Source organism: Thermomyces lanuginosus (assembly GCF_041956635.1).
Source record: "Thermomyces lanuginosus strain ATCC 200065 unplaced genomic scaffold VTN49scaffold_27, whole genome shotgun sequence".
NCBI classification, from domain to species: Eukaryota; Fungi; Ascomycota; class Eurotiomycetes; order Eurotiales; family Trichocomaceae; genus Thermomyces; species Thermomyces lanuginosus.
In genome coordinates this window covers 1,329,051-1,341,940 of record NW_027192361.1, presented here as the reverse complement: position 1 = coordinate 1,341,940, position 12,890 = coordinate 1,329,051, and the positions used below count along the sequence as shown (strand labels likewise).

The 12,890-nt window shown below is 53.3% G+C and overlaps 4 protein-coding genes across 4 annotated transcripts; 2 read left to right on the top strand and 2 right to left on the bottom strand.

Annotated features, from left to right (window-relative positions):
- Positions 1 to 60: 60 nt before the first annotated feature.
- On the top strand, positions 61 to 2,142 carry VTN49DRAFT_2737 (uncharacterized protein; the record flags this gene model as incomplete). Its single annotated transcript, XM_069410495.1, has 1 exon — positions 61 to 2,142. The coding sequence occupies one exon, from the start codon at positions 61 to 63 to the stop codon at positions 2,140 to 2,142; it is 2,082 nt and encodes a 693-aa protein (XP_069269295.1).
- Positions 2,143 to 2,404: 262 nt separating this feature from the next.
- On the bottom strand, positions 2,405 to 4,174 carry VTN49DRAFT_2736 (uncharacterized protein; the record flags this gene model as incomplete). The annotated part of the gene is made up of 1 exon (XM_069410494.1): positions 2,405 to 4,174. One exon carries the CDS (start codon positions 4,172 to 4,174, stop codon positions 2,405 to 2,407), a length of 1,770 nt encoding a protein of 589 aa, XP_069269294.1.
- Positions 4,175 to 4,488: 314 nt separating this feature from the next.
- On the top strand, positions 4,489 to 9,708 carry VTN49DRAFT_2735 (uncharacterized protein; the record flags this gene model as incomplete). The annotated part of the gene is made up of 4 exons (XM_069410493.1): positions 4,489 to 4,673; positions 4,741 to 5,217; positions 5,276 to 8,069; positions 8,122 to 9,708. The coding sequence occupies 4 exons, from the start codon at positions 4,489 to 4,491 to the stop codon at positions 9,706 to 9,708; spliced, it is 5,043 nt and encodes a 1,680-aa protein (XP_069269293.1).
- Positions 9,709 to 10,045: 337 nt separating this feature from the next.
- Positions 10,046 to 12,872, bottom strand: VTN49DRAFT_2734 (uncharacterized protein; the record flags this gene model as incomplete). The annotated part of the gene is made up of 9 exons (XM_069410492.1): positions 10,046 to 10,637; positions 10,700 to 11,770; positions 11,820 to 11,857; positions 11,907 to 12,017; positions 12,066 to 12,182; positions 12,236 to 12,471; positions 12,525 to 12,693; positions 12,743 to 12,794; positions 12,856 to 12,872. 9 exons carry the CDS (start codon positions 12,870 to 12,872, stop codon positions 10,046 to 10,048), a joined length of 2,403 nt encoding a protein of 800 aa, XP_069269292.1.
- Positions 12,873 to 12,890: the final 18 nt, after the last annotated feature.

Sequence of the window (12,890 nt, the reverse complement as noted above, 5' to 3'; positions counted from 1 at the left end):
GCTGAGCTCACAGGTACATCGCATTGAATTTTGTTCCCGACTATTCCAAGGCCAGTGACCATGGCCGATCAGTCGAACGCATCTATAACTAGCGGAGGTTCGCCAGGGCAGGCCCCGATTAATACCAATCCAGCGCCTGCCGATGACGGCAGTGATTTCTACAACACGCCTTTGACAGGAGCAACTCCTGTCCATATAGGCACACCGGCGGAAAAAGAAGATGCTGGGAGCTCGGCGCAAGTGTCCTCGTCCGTTCTTCCTGGACTTTCGGTTCTCGCGGGTGCACAAGGCCAAAAAAATGCGCCGGAAGCTCCGAGTAATGGCCCAACAGAGTCGCAGCCCGAGCGCGTCGAGCAAAATCAACAAGCACACCACACAGATGCCATGGAGACAGACGCGCCTGATACAGCTGCTGCAGGCCCAATGGTAGAAACAACCGACGGGTCCAAATCAACCGATCAGTCTCAGACTACCCAAACCATCAGCGTGGATCCGAACGCGCAAATTCCGCAAGATATACTACTTGCCGCTCAAGCAGCCGGGATCGACACAGGATCAATGACCACGGCACAAGCAACGGCTCAACCCGCGGACGCCATGCAGACATCCGTCAATGGTGACGCTCAAGGTCAAGAGGAGCGGGAGTGGGAGACCGACTCGTCACCGTATGAATCGAGCACCGATACCTCGAGCGATTCGTCGGACGACAGCAGTGACGAAGATGACGAGGACGAAGATGAAGATTACCCCATGCTCAGCGTAGAAGAAACCGCTCGGATCCTCATGCAAGCGGAGGGCGGTTCCGACGACGAGGGAGATGGCAAGACACCGGGAGGGAAACCGCTGAGGACAGCGAACGAACTGGAAGAAGAGGCGCCTCCCATTCCAGACGTTGAGGTGACCCCGGACATGTCGATCGTGCTCCTTGGCCGGGTCGAAAATATTATCGACGACATCGTCCTGATCAAAGCGAACACCTCGGGAGAGTATCAGGTTCTCGAGTCCAATTCCGTCCTTTGTCTGGAAGATCGCAAGGTAATTGGCGTGGTGTATGAGACGTTGGGCAGAGTTGAAGAGCCGCTGTACACCATCCGATATCAGAGCAAGGATAAGATAAGCGAGTTCGGGCTCGCAAAGGGAACGCCGATCTTCTACGTGGAGAAACATTCGACTTTTGTCTTCACGCAACCTCTAAAGGGTATGAAGGGCAGCGACGCATCCAATATCCACGACGAGGAAGTCGGCGAGGACGAGGTTGAATTCTCCGACGACGAAGCTGAGGCCGAATTCAAACGGCGCATGAAGCAGAAGAAGAAGGAGAAACGGGGAGAGCCCTCCGGTGGCCGAGGGGGCAAGAGGGAACCGCCCGGCCCGTCGAAACTCAGCCAGTCGGAGTTGAGCTACGATGACAACGGCGAGGCTGCCGACGATGGATACACGCCGCTCGCTCGACCAAAGAACTACCACGAGATCGTGAGCGGACAGGAAGCGCCGGTCGAAGATGGGCCATATCCCGGCCGAGGAGCGTTCCGCGGCGGGAGAGGACGCGGGAGAGGATACGACCGAGGCAGTGGCCGAGGAGGGAGAGGAGGTGATCGAGGAAGAGGAGGTGCCTGGAATGGCGGTAATCATCGCTCAGAGTCTCGAAACGGTGCTCACAGTCAGTACCAGTACCAAGGACAGCAGCCTCAACAACAACAACAGCCTCAACCTCAGCCACAATTCCAGCTCCCGCAAGGCCAGTTCCAGCCTTTCGGTGTCCCTCAGTTCCCTTTTCAATTCCCTCAGACATTCCAACAGCAGCAGCAGCAGCAGCAACAACAACAACCACAACAACCCGCTACGAATCTCTTTGGACAATTACCTCCAGGTGCGCACATCAATCCGGCATTTTTACCTGTCCTGCAGCAGATGCAACAGCCACAGTTTCAGCAACAAAACCCTCAATTATTCCAACAATATCAACAACTCGCCCAGCAATTCCCGCAGTTTCAACCTCAGTTCCAACCGCAGCCGCAAGCTCAACCGCAACCGCAGCATGATAATCAAGCCGCGTTTGAGCAAGTCAAGGCGCAGTTGGAGATTCTGCGGCAATTAAGCGGGAATAATAATGCGGCGCAACAACCTCCGCGGTCGCAATGAAATTTTTTTTTTGTGTCGATGTATGTTGTTTCTATGATAAATGGTGGTATCTCGGTGGGTTACTTGTGCATAAACTGGTGTTAGGGATTTGCATTCCTGATCTCGAGTCGGTCAGGCATGGATGGGGTGGTTGACAGAAAACTATACTATTGGAGTGTCTATAGCAATGATGATTCCTGCGTCTAGCAGATAATGTACACTACATGACGGTAACCACGTTGATTGCTCTCAGTCTCATTATAGAGGAATACGCCTTGAGAGTTTATGTAGTAGCAGCTTGCTTCCACGTCTTGGCTAGATTCCATAGATTTTCCACTTTGGCTTTGGCCAGTTGCTCTTTGGCGTCGGCATCGGTCTCGCAGACCCGACTGCCATGCCACTTGCGGAACGCACGCGCTTTTTCCTGGCCCTCGAAGACCAATTGGCATGTGTTGAAGCCCAGGTCCTTGAGCTCGCCATGCTCGTCTTCTGGATTGAGCCATTCCCGCGCTGTGCCGCGGTTGCTGTCCGTGGGGATGGGCGGCGCGTTTTCCGTCCAGTCGATCCGGTTCAACATCAGCTTCTTGTACTGGGTGATGGAGTGGATGCCACCCTCCACGACAACGAGGTTGAGTTTTGGATGTAGGATGCAGATCCCCGTCAGCGCCATCTGCTCGGCATTCTTGTTGATCTTGAATCGATGACGCCCGTTAGAGAGATTGTCGATGCGGTACGCGCACATCCAGATTCCTCGCTCCGCGTCTTTCTCCTGGTTGGCGGCGAGCTTTTCTCTCCGCTGTTCCTTGGTGAGCTTGCGCTCCTCGTTGGCCGCCTCGTGCTTGGCTCGTCGCTCGGCGATCTCGCGGTTCACACGTGCCTCCACGGCTGTGGGGTCCTTCACGGCCTCCTCACCCAGAACCCGCATGAGGTTCGATTTCTTGACCTTTGGCGGCGGTGGTGGCTCGAGACCCAGCCGGATCTTGGCTTGATGCTCTTTGAGTTCCGCCATACGGCGTTGCCGACGCAGCTTTGCTTGCTCTTTCGGCGTGAGATACATGGGCTTCTGTGCAGGCATCAATTTTTCTTGCGGAGGATCAATGAGAATAGGATGCTGGATGTAAATCGTGATGATGGAGTCGGGAGTATCAATTTTGAGGTTCTTCGGGTCATCAATGGCAGAATAGTCGCTGCCGTTGACGAGATTCTCGTCCCACCACTCGATAGCTGGTGGCTCCGGGACTTCAAACGCTCGCTCCACGCCCATGTCTTCATCCACGCCTGCCTGACGCGCCATGCTTGCAATACGTTTCTTCATTTCCTCCAAGTGTGCCTGTCTTCTCAGCGCCGCTGCCTGTTGGATGTATTTGCCTTTCTGATTGAAGATCAATTGTCGTGAGTGCCGCGCCTTGGGCGCCGCATGGAGATTACTATCGTAATACGGGTTCTGCTTGATTTCTTCCAGCGACGGACCAGACAAATCCAGCCCTGGCTTCTCTTTCTCGGCCTGCGAGGTAGGCACGGGCGACTCGGTGCGACGATTCGCCATCGTGGTTGCAAACCGGGGCTGCATCGCTTGCCGACCTTTTGTCCCCTTCGTGTCGATCGTATCAGATAGGAGTGCTGGATGCAGACCTACATCCAAACCACCCCGCGCTTTCTGAAGCCCTTCATCATCGTAAGCCGGCTTTTGGTAGCTCGGTGTCGAGGCGCGAGCCTGCGCGGCGGCGTTCACTTTCCCGGTGACAGCAGCCACTCTCGCCTTCAACTGCTCTAGTCGGGACATCCCAGGACTGGGCGTAGAGGCGGGCGGAGGGCTCGGGGTGGCAGTTGCCGGTGCTGCTGCTCCCCCCTTGGCAGCCTGCAGTCGGGCTCTGACAGCCTCTGCCTTTGCCCGTGCTTCTGCCACCATCTTCTCAATATCGATTTTGCCCGCGGGGGGCGTATTGCCGGCCGGCATTGGCGATCCATCGTTGGAACGCGATCGTTTCTGCGCGGTCGCGTCTTCGTTCTCCGGATGAGGTCGCTTCAGCACGTTGCCGGAGACGTCGGCCATGGTGACTGAGGCGATGGGCTCTACTCACCCGCGAGTTCCGCAGCTAACTGACAATAAGACGCAGCAGATCTCAGCTGAGGCTGTCAAATCCCGATGGCGAAGCTGGAGCGAGTCTCCGAGCGCTCAAGGTTGTCTGTTGGCAGAGCGTACCATGATTGGTGGAAGCTAAAAGCGGTGTAAGGAGGCAGAATCGGCGCCGCGAAAAAAAGTTTCGCCCACCATCACATCGCATCGGAGCAGATTGCGACAGTCTTCGCTGGACCGGAATTGCACTGTCGCATTATGCCCTGCGACGGGCAGCGCTAGAATTCACAATGTCGCTTTTTGCCCGTCCAATTTCGTCGGCGATTCGTGATGTCGCCTTCGATGTCTTCGACGAGGAAGAGATCAAGAAGATCTCTGTAAAGCGCATCCTCAACACGCCGACTTTGGATTCTTTCAATAATCCGGTCCCGGGAGGTCTCTATGATCCGGCGTTGGGTGCTTGGGGTGACCATGTGTGAGTGCTTTTCTGGAATTGTGGCTCAACTCGCCGCCGAACTGTTCTGATTGCGGGCTCGACACAGATGCACCACTTGCCGCGCAAGCTCATGGTCATGTCCCGGCCATCCTGGACATATCGAGCTGCCCATTCATGTCTACAATGTGACCTTTTTCGATCAATTGTATCGCCTGATTCGGGCACAGTGCCCTCATTGCTTTCGGCTGAGAATGGGCCGCGTCCAACTCAACGCCTACGTCTGCAAACTGCGACTCCTGCAATATGGTTTGGTCAATGATGCTGCGATGATTGATACCATCAAGACAGGATCGACTGGAGGAGACAAGGATGAGGCATCGGGAGGCGAAGATGACCCGGATGATCTGATTGAAAAGCGGACAAGGTTTGTCCGAAGCCGAATCAGGGAAGCTCAAAAGTCAGGAAAAGTGGACGCCGCTCGCGGAGGGGCAAAAGATCCCGTGGCTGCGGAAGCCCGACGAGAGTTGATTAGGGAATTCCTCAAGGACATCGTGTTTGTCAAGAAATGCGCCACTTGCAGCTAGTAGGAACCCTCTGTATTTCCTCAATTCATGCGGCGGAACTAACATTTTTTTCCTTAGTCCGGCGCCGTCCTACCGCAAAGACCGCTATTCGAAGATCTTCCGCAAAGCACTTCCCGAGAAAGCAAGGCTCGCCGTAAAAGTCGCTGGGCTAACTCCGCCAAATCCTCTCATTGTCCTGCAGCAATCGCGGCAGCTAAATAAAAAACCTACCAAACCTCCCAAACACACGGCTGCCAATGGAGTTGCAAATGATGATAGTGATGGTGCGGTTACAGAAGTACATGGAGCCGAAGAAGAAATCGCTCGAGCCAACGCCGTAGTTTCGAGTGTGGTAGAGGATCGTCCCGGCCGGGATGACGGTTCGGAGGATCGATACCTGCCGTCACCAGAGGTTTATGCCTCGATTTGCCTGTTGTTTGAGAAGGAAAGCGAGATTCTCAATTTGGTTTACAGCTCTCGTCCAGGATCCAAGGAGGTCGTGAAGCCGGAAATGTTCTTTATAAAGAACATTCTAGTACCACCAAACAAGTTCCGCCCGGCGGCTATTCAGGGCCAGAATGAAGTTATGGAAGCTCAGCAGAACTCAGCATTTACGCAGATTCTGAAGAGCTGCGACATCTTCAATCAGATCAGTAGAGAGCGACAGACTGGCGTCTCGGACTCGGCGGCAGGGGCACGAAATTATCGGGATCTTTTGCAGGCAATGGTCGCGCTTCAAGACTCTGTGAATGCTCTTATCGACAGAGATCGAGGCGCCCTTTCCGGCCCTGCCGCTGCTCAAGCTGCCAACGGCATCAAGCAGATGCTGGAAAAGAAGGAGGGTCTGTTCCGAAAGAACATGATGGGTAAGCGTGTTAACTTCGCTGCTCGGAGCGTTATTTCACCAGACCCGAATATCGAGACGAATGAAATTGGTGTTCCCTTGGTCTTCGCTCGAAAATTGACCTTCCCAGAGCCTGTGACCACAAACAACTTTTTTGAGATGAAGGCGGCCGTGATCAACGGGGACCGCTGGCCTGGCGCGAGTGCGGTAGAATCTGAGGACGGTCGGATAATAAACCTCAAGTTCAAGACTCTGGACGAGCGTATTGCCATTGCCAATCAACTTCTGGCCCCATCAAACGGCAAGATGAAGGGAAACCGCAACAAAAAGGTCCATCGTCATTTGACTACCGGTGATGTGGTTCTTATGAACCGCCAGCCAACCCTTCACAAGCCTTCATTGATGGCGCATAAGGCGCGAGTTCTCCCGAATGAAAAGACAATTCGCCTTCATTATGCCAACACGACGTCTTATAATGCCGATTTCGACGGTGATGAGATGAACCTGCATTTCCCCCAAAGTATGTCAGGGAGAAGTGAAGCTTTGATGCTTGCCAATGCCGACAACCAATATTTGGTGGCAACGTCGGGAAAGCCTCTGAGAGGTCTTATTCAAGATCACATCTCCGTCTCGACGCATTTGACAAGTCGGGACACTTTCTTCGATGAGGAAGATTACCAACAGCTGCTGTACAGCTGCTTGCGACCGGAGAATTCTCACACTGTCACGGAGAGGATTCAGCTGGTGGAGCCGGCCATCCACCGCCCAAAGCGCCTCTGGACCGGAAAGCAGGTGATCACCACCATTCTGAAGAACATTATGCCCCCCGGCCGGCAGGGTGTGACGCTTCGCGGCAAGTCGTCCATTCCCGGTGATCGATGGGGTAAAGGGAGCGAAGAAGGCGATGTAATCTTCAAGGATGGCGAGTTTATTTGCGGTATCCTAGACAAGAAGCAAATCGGTGCTACCGCCGGTGGTATCATTGATGCTGTCCATGAAATTTACGGAGCCACTGTCGCAGGAAAGTTCATAAGCATCCTTGGCCGACTTCTGACGCGCTACGAGACCATGCGTGCCTTTACTTGCGGTATCGATGACCTTCGATTGACCCCCGAAGGTGATCGTCGTCGTCGGGAGAAACTCAGCGAAGTCGCCGCCATAGGAAGGGAGGTGGCCCTCAAATACGTTACCCTTGATCAGGCTTCGGGCCCAGATGTGGATGGGGAATTGAAACGCCGTTTGGAGGAAGTCCTGCGAGACGATAACAAACAATCGGGTCTGGATAGCGTTTTCAACGCGCGAACAGCCAAGCTCACCTCTGCGGTCTCCACTGCCTGCATTCCGAGTGGTCTTGCTAAACAGTTTCCTCACAATCAAATGTCCGTGATGACGACCAGTGGTGCCAAGGGTAGTGGTGTCAACCACGCACTGATCACATGCAACTTGGGCCAGCAAGTTTTGGAGGGGCGCCGTGTGCCTGTCATGGTCAGCGGTAAAACGTTGCCTTCGTTCCGAGCTTTCGATACCAATCCTCAGGCTGGAGGATATGTTTGTGGTCGTTTCTTGACGGGTATCAAGCCCCAGGAGTATTACTTCCACACTATGGCTGGGCGTGAGGGTTTGATCGACACTGCCGTCAAAACGTCACGATCAGGATACTTGCAGCGTTGCTTGATTAAGGGAATGGAGAGCTTGAAGGCGGAGTACGATTCGTCGATCCGTGATTCCTCTGATGGATCGGTCATCCAGTTCCTCTACGGCGAGGACGGCCTCGACATCACGAAGCAGGTCCATCTTAAGGACTTCAGCTTCCTGGCGTCAAACTACGTCTCCGTCATGGCTCAAGTCAACATGACCCAGGACTTCCGGAAGCTGGAAAAGGAGGAGGTCACCAAGTGGCACAAAGAGGCGATGAAAAAGGTCCGGAAGACGGGTAAACTGGATGCGATGGATCCGGTACTCGCCCGCTACCACCCTGGTGGGCATCTTGGCAGCGTCTCTGAGAAGTTCTCTCAGGCATTGAAGAAGGTGATTATTTTCCTGCCTCTTGAATAGAATTCCAGTGCTAACGACTTGGCAGTATGAGGATGAGAATCCGGACAAGCTGTTGAAGGACAAGAAGGCGGGCATCGAGGGTCTCCTGAGCAAGAAGTCATTCGAGAGTGTGCTGCTGATGAAATACTTGAACTCGGTCATAGAACCTGGTGAAGCTGTCGGCGTCGTCGCTGGACAGTCAATAGGAGAGCCCTCTACGCAAATGACGCTGAACACCTTCCACTTGGCTGGTGTCAGTGCTCGCAACGTCACACTGGGTCTGCCTCGTCTAAAGGACATCCTCAACGCCAGCACTCACATCGCCACTCCTACCATGAAAGTGTACCTGAATGATGAGATCACCGAGGAGCAGGGCGAACGGTTTGCCAAGGGTATCAGTAAGCTGACCCTTGCCGAGGTGATCGATAAGCTACAAATCCGGGAGAGCACTACTGGGGAAGGCCAGTCCAAGTCCAAGATCTATGACATCCACATTGAATTCTTCCCTCCGGAGGAGTACACCAAGGAATACGCCATTCGAACCGAGGATATTCTCAAGGCGCTTCACACCTCGTTCGTGAACAGGTTGCACAAACTTACAACGGACGAGATCAAGAAGCGCGAGAATGAGAAGAACCTCAGTGCGTTCTCTGCAGCTCAACCAGAGATTGGCGTATCTGTTGGTACAGTCGAAGAGTACGGGGGTCCGGAGGCTGCTGATCACGAAGGTGGTGATGACGATGACGAAGAGGATGAAGATGATGCCAAGCACCGACAGAGCAGCGCCAATCGCAAGAACCAAGTCAGTTACGAAGGCCCTGATGAAGAGGATGAGGCCTACCGTCGGCGCCTGGAGGACTCGGACTCGGATGACGACGAGTCGGACGGATCCGACAGCGAGGACGAGGATATGCCCGATGCTGATGACTCAGAAACTAAACGCCCCAGCCTGGCCAAGGAAGCGAAACTGCGCGAGAACGACATCAAGGGCAAATACCGGGAGATCACCGCCTTCAAGTTCAATCCCAAGAAGGGCAACACGTGCTCCATCCGTCTGGAGTACGATATCTCCACGCCCAAGCTCCTCCTTCTCCCGCTGGTCGAGTCTGCCGCCCGCTCCGCCGTCATTCAGTCAATTCCCGGCCTGGGTCAGTGCACGTACGTCAAGGCCGACCCGGCCGCCAACGAGGGCGCCTACCTCGACATCGAAGGTGTCAACCTGCTCGCCTTCCGTGACTTCCAGGACGTCATCAAGCCGCACTCGATCCGCACCAACTCCATCTACCACATGCTGGTCTACTACGGCGTCGAGGCAGCCCGCGCATCCATCGTCCGCGAGATGTCCGAGGTCTTCGCCTCGCACTCCATTAACGTCGACTACCGCCATCTCAACCTGATCAGCGACGTGATGACTCACTCCGGCGGCTTCCGTGGCTTCACCCGCCACGGCCTCGTCAAGGACAGCACCTCACCACTTGCCAAGATGAGCTTCGAGACCACCGTGGGCTTCCTCAAGGAGGCGGTCCTCGAGCGAGATTGGGATAACCTCAACAGCCCTAGCAGTCGCATTGTGGTGGGTAAGCTCAACACGGTAGGCACGGGTTCGTTGGATGTTCTTGCTCCTGTAGCATAGATGTCTTCTTCGTCATTTTCACGCATAGCTTTTGTGGTTTTGATGTGTGCATATGAGATACATGCGTTACTGTCATGATCTTCCAGTCAATTGCGCCGGCGTTGATTGGGGCTGTATCTACTAGGGGCAAAAAAGTGTATGAATGAATAGAAACCAATATATAGTATGTTCATGAACAGAATCTCAACATGTATTCGGTTTGTTATGCCTTCCCAGATATGTCTCCCTTGCTATAATACACAGAAGAGCTGTGGTAGTATAACCGCCTAATATCGTCCAAATGCAAGAAAAATGGCTAGCCCATTGTGCTGCGAGACTTGCGGTTCTCACGCAAGCCTTATGGCGCATCTAGCATCATCAAATCTTCATCCACCATGTCATCGTCAAACTCATTCGCTCCGGCATCACCGGAAACTCCGGGCCTAGCCCCAGCCCCATTCGTTGACGTCGGCGCCGCAGAGACATCCTGCATAGCCTGATCCTCCCGCTCGCTCTTCATCTTGGCGATATACGCTTCGACGTCGCGCAAACTCCAGGTCGAGATGCCCTCCTGATCCTTGGGTTTGAACGGCTGGGCCATGGTGCGCAGAAAGCTCTTTGCGTTGGCGACAGCCATATCCGTGCTGAGATTGGTCTCGCTCTCCAGCATGGCTTGGGCGATCCATTTGGGGAGCTGGTTTCGTTTTCGCTGGAATCGACGATCCGCCATGACCATGATACCGTAGTCATCCTTGCCGCGGATGACGCGGCCGAGGCACTGTGCAGCGTGACGCATCGCGTCGAAAGACAGGAAGTCATTTTCACGGATGCCGTAGTTCTCGCGCAGAAATTCGAGTCGCGCTTTCAGAATTCGGGACTCGGTGTACTGGAAGGGCACACCGATACAGATGACTGCTCGGCCATACTGGTGGTCAAAGTCGATTCCTTCCCTGCAGAAACGCTTGGTTAGGTTTCTGTAATCGAACTGAGAGAGCGCACCTGAGAGACGTACGAAATCTTGCCACGCGCCACGGCCAGTAGAATGGCTCCGCGACCGTTACAGCACGCTGTTCGATATGTCTCCAACGCCAGTGACGTTTCCTGTGCATCTGGCGTCTCCACTAAAATCAGTTTGTACGGCCAGATTTGGTCCAGGATACCCATTGCCTGCCACATCGCCACGATGCTCTCCATGTACAGATAACTGGGGAAGAATACCACCAGACCATCGGGTGTGATGCGGGCAAATTCGAGCAACAGATTCCCATAATTTCGGACGACGCCCGGATCATTTCGGATTTGGAATGACGATGAAATTTGCGCCTGATCAGATCCCCGAGTCACAACCAAAGGCAAAAACGACCGGCGAGCCAATGACATAGTATACGACTCCTGCAAAACTGGGGTAAAATTGAGAATTTTGGGTAGCATGTCAAGAGGCGAAAGAGTTCCCGAAGTGACAATTACCGAGCTGAATCTGTCAAAGACCGGCTTGATTGCGATTGCCGCGTCCAAACAGGTAAAATGTAGGATAGGATTGGGCACAGTGGCTGTCTCTGATTCAAAAGGTTCAAGGATCAAGAGAAAGCCTTTACCATAAGTGGCACATAGTGTCGCAAACATGGCGACTTCTTGGAGTGATTGGTAATCTTCGATGTTTATCAGCTCCAGCGTCCGAACGAGCGAAGTCAAACGCTCCGCACAGAACTGTAGAGGTTTGCGTTCGATAAATGTGAGTTCCTTGAGATGAGCCAGGAATGACTGTGGTGTCTCAGATATTGTGTGCGTCACCTTCATTCTTGTCATCAGGTATTGGATGAACCGTTGTAGGAATGCAACAAAGTGCTCTGCACGGCGGATATTCCCTGGCACTGCTTCACTTAAAAGATCGTTGGGCAATACAGGGTTTGCCATGATGGCATCCTCTTCTCTTGCGGCTTCGGTCTCGCGAAGGCCCTCAATCAATTTGGCATACTCTCCCTGAAGTTTCTCCGCATCGGTGGCTTTCACCTCCTCAATTTTACGTTCGAGGTCCTTTGCTCCTCGTGAAGCTCTCCGGAGTGAGTCTTCTGTCAAGTCGATACTATGGGGCTGTTAGATTGTCCCCAGAACTCCGTAAGTAAGTGACTTACCTGAGAGACTCGATTGCCACATTATCAATGTTATGAGCCTACGACAGTGTTAGAGATGGCTCCATGGAATTGAATCCGGCAACAGACCTCATCAAAGACGACAATGCAATCCCTAGAGAGCTCCTTGGATACTCGTTCTGCGATTTTCGGATCCAGTAGGTAATGATAAGAGTAAATGATGACATTGCAGAATGGCAACTGACCGATATTAGTGCAACTTCAACAAGGAGAACCCACCTGACTTACCATTCGCCGCACTGTAAAGTATGGACATGTCACCTTCTCCTTGCAGTACCGCATCAAGCCGTCGAATGTATACACCCCTGGTGGGATTAAGTTATGAGGCTCGAGGAGTTCAAGATTCTGAGAGATCGTATATCAGCGTCAGGCCATGATGGCCATGCAAGGTCGCGAACCTCATGGTATACACAAAGCTCAACATCCTCTCCCCGCTCTTTCTTTTCTTTTACGAATGATGCAGTCAGACTACGACATCTGGCGTCGACGACTTGACCACTCTTCTCGCGTTTGACGGAGGGGTGCAAGCACAAGTTTTTTCGACTGGTAAGCCCTAATCCTCGAAATTCCTCTGTATACCCTAGTTGCGATGCGCGATATTTCATCAACATCTTCAGCTCATGAAGAGCCTTATCTATGCGTTTGTGTAAGCGGTCCGCCATTCAAGTACACGTTGGCCGCATTTACCAATTTCACTCATGGTTCGAGAGCAATAAATCAGTTTGCGAGAGTCGCCATGGTACTGTTGATACGCGATAATGAGGGACAAGAGAGTGATGGTCTTGCCTGTGCCCGAAGGCATTTCAAGAACGCAGTGGCCGCCGACATCGAGCGTCTTTTTCACATCGAACATATACTGCCATCCATCAATCGTAGTTGTCCAGCGCTCATCCAATACCACTAACCTGGACCTGCTCCGGGTAGACTCTTTCGTAGGGGAAGAGTACCGGAAGACCACTATTCAAACCATGAGACTCCAAACCAATGCGGCAAGTCGCAAACACAGGATTTCACTTACTCCACGTCGAACTTCATGGTGCTGGTATTGGAGTG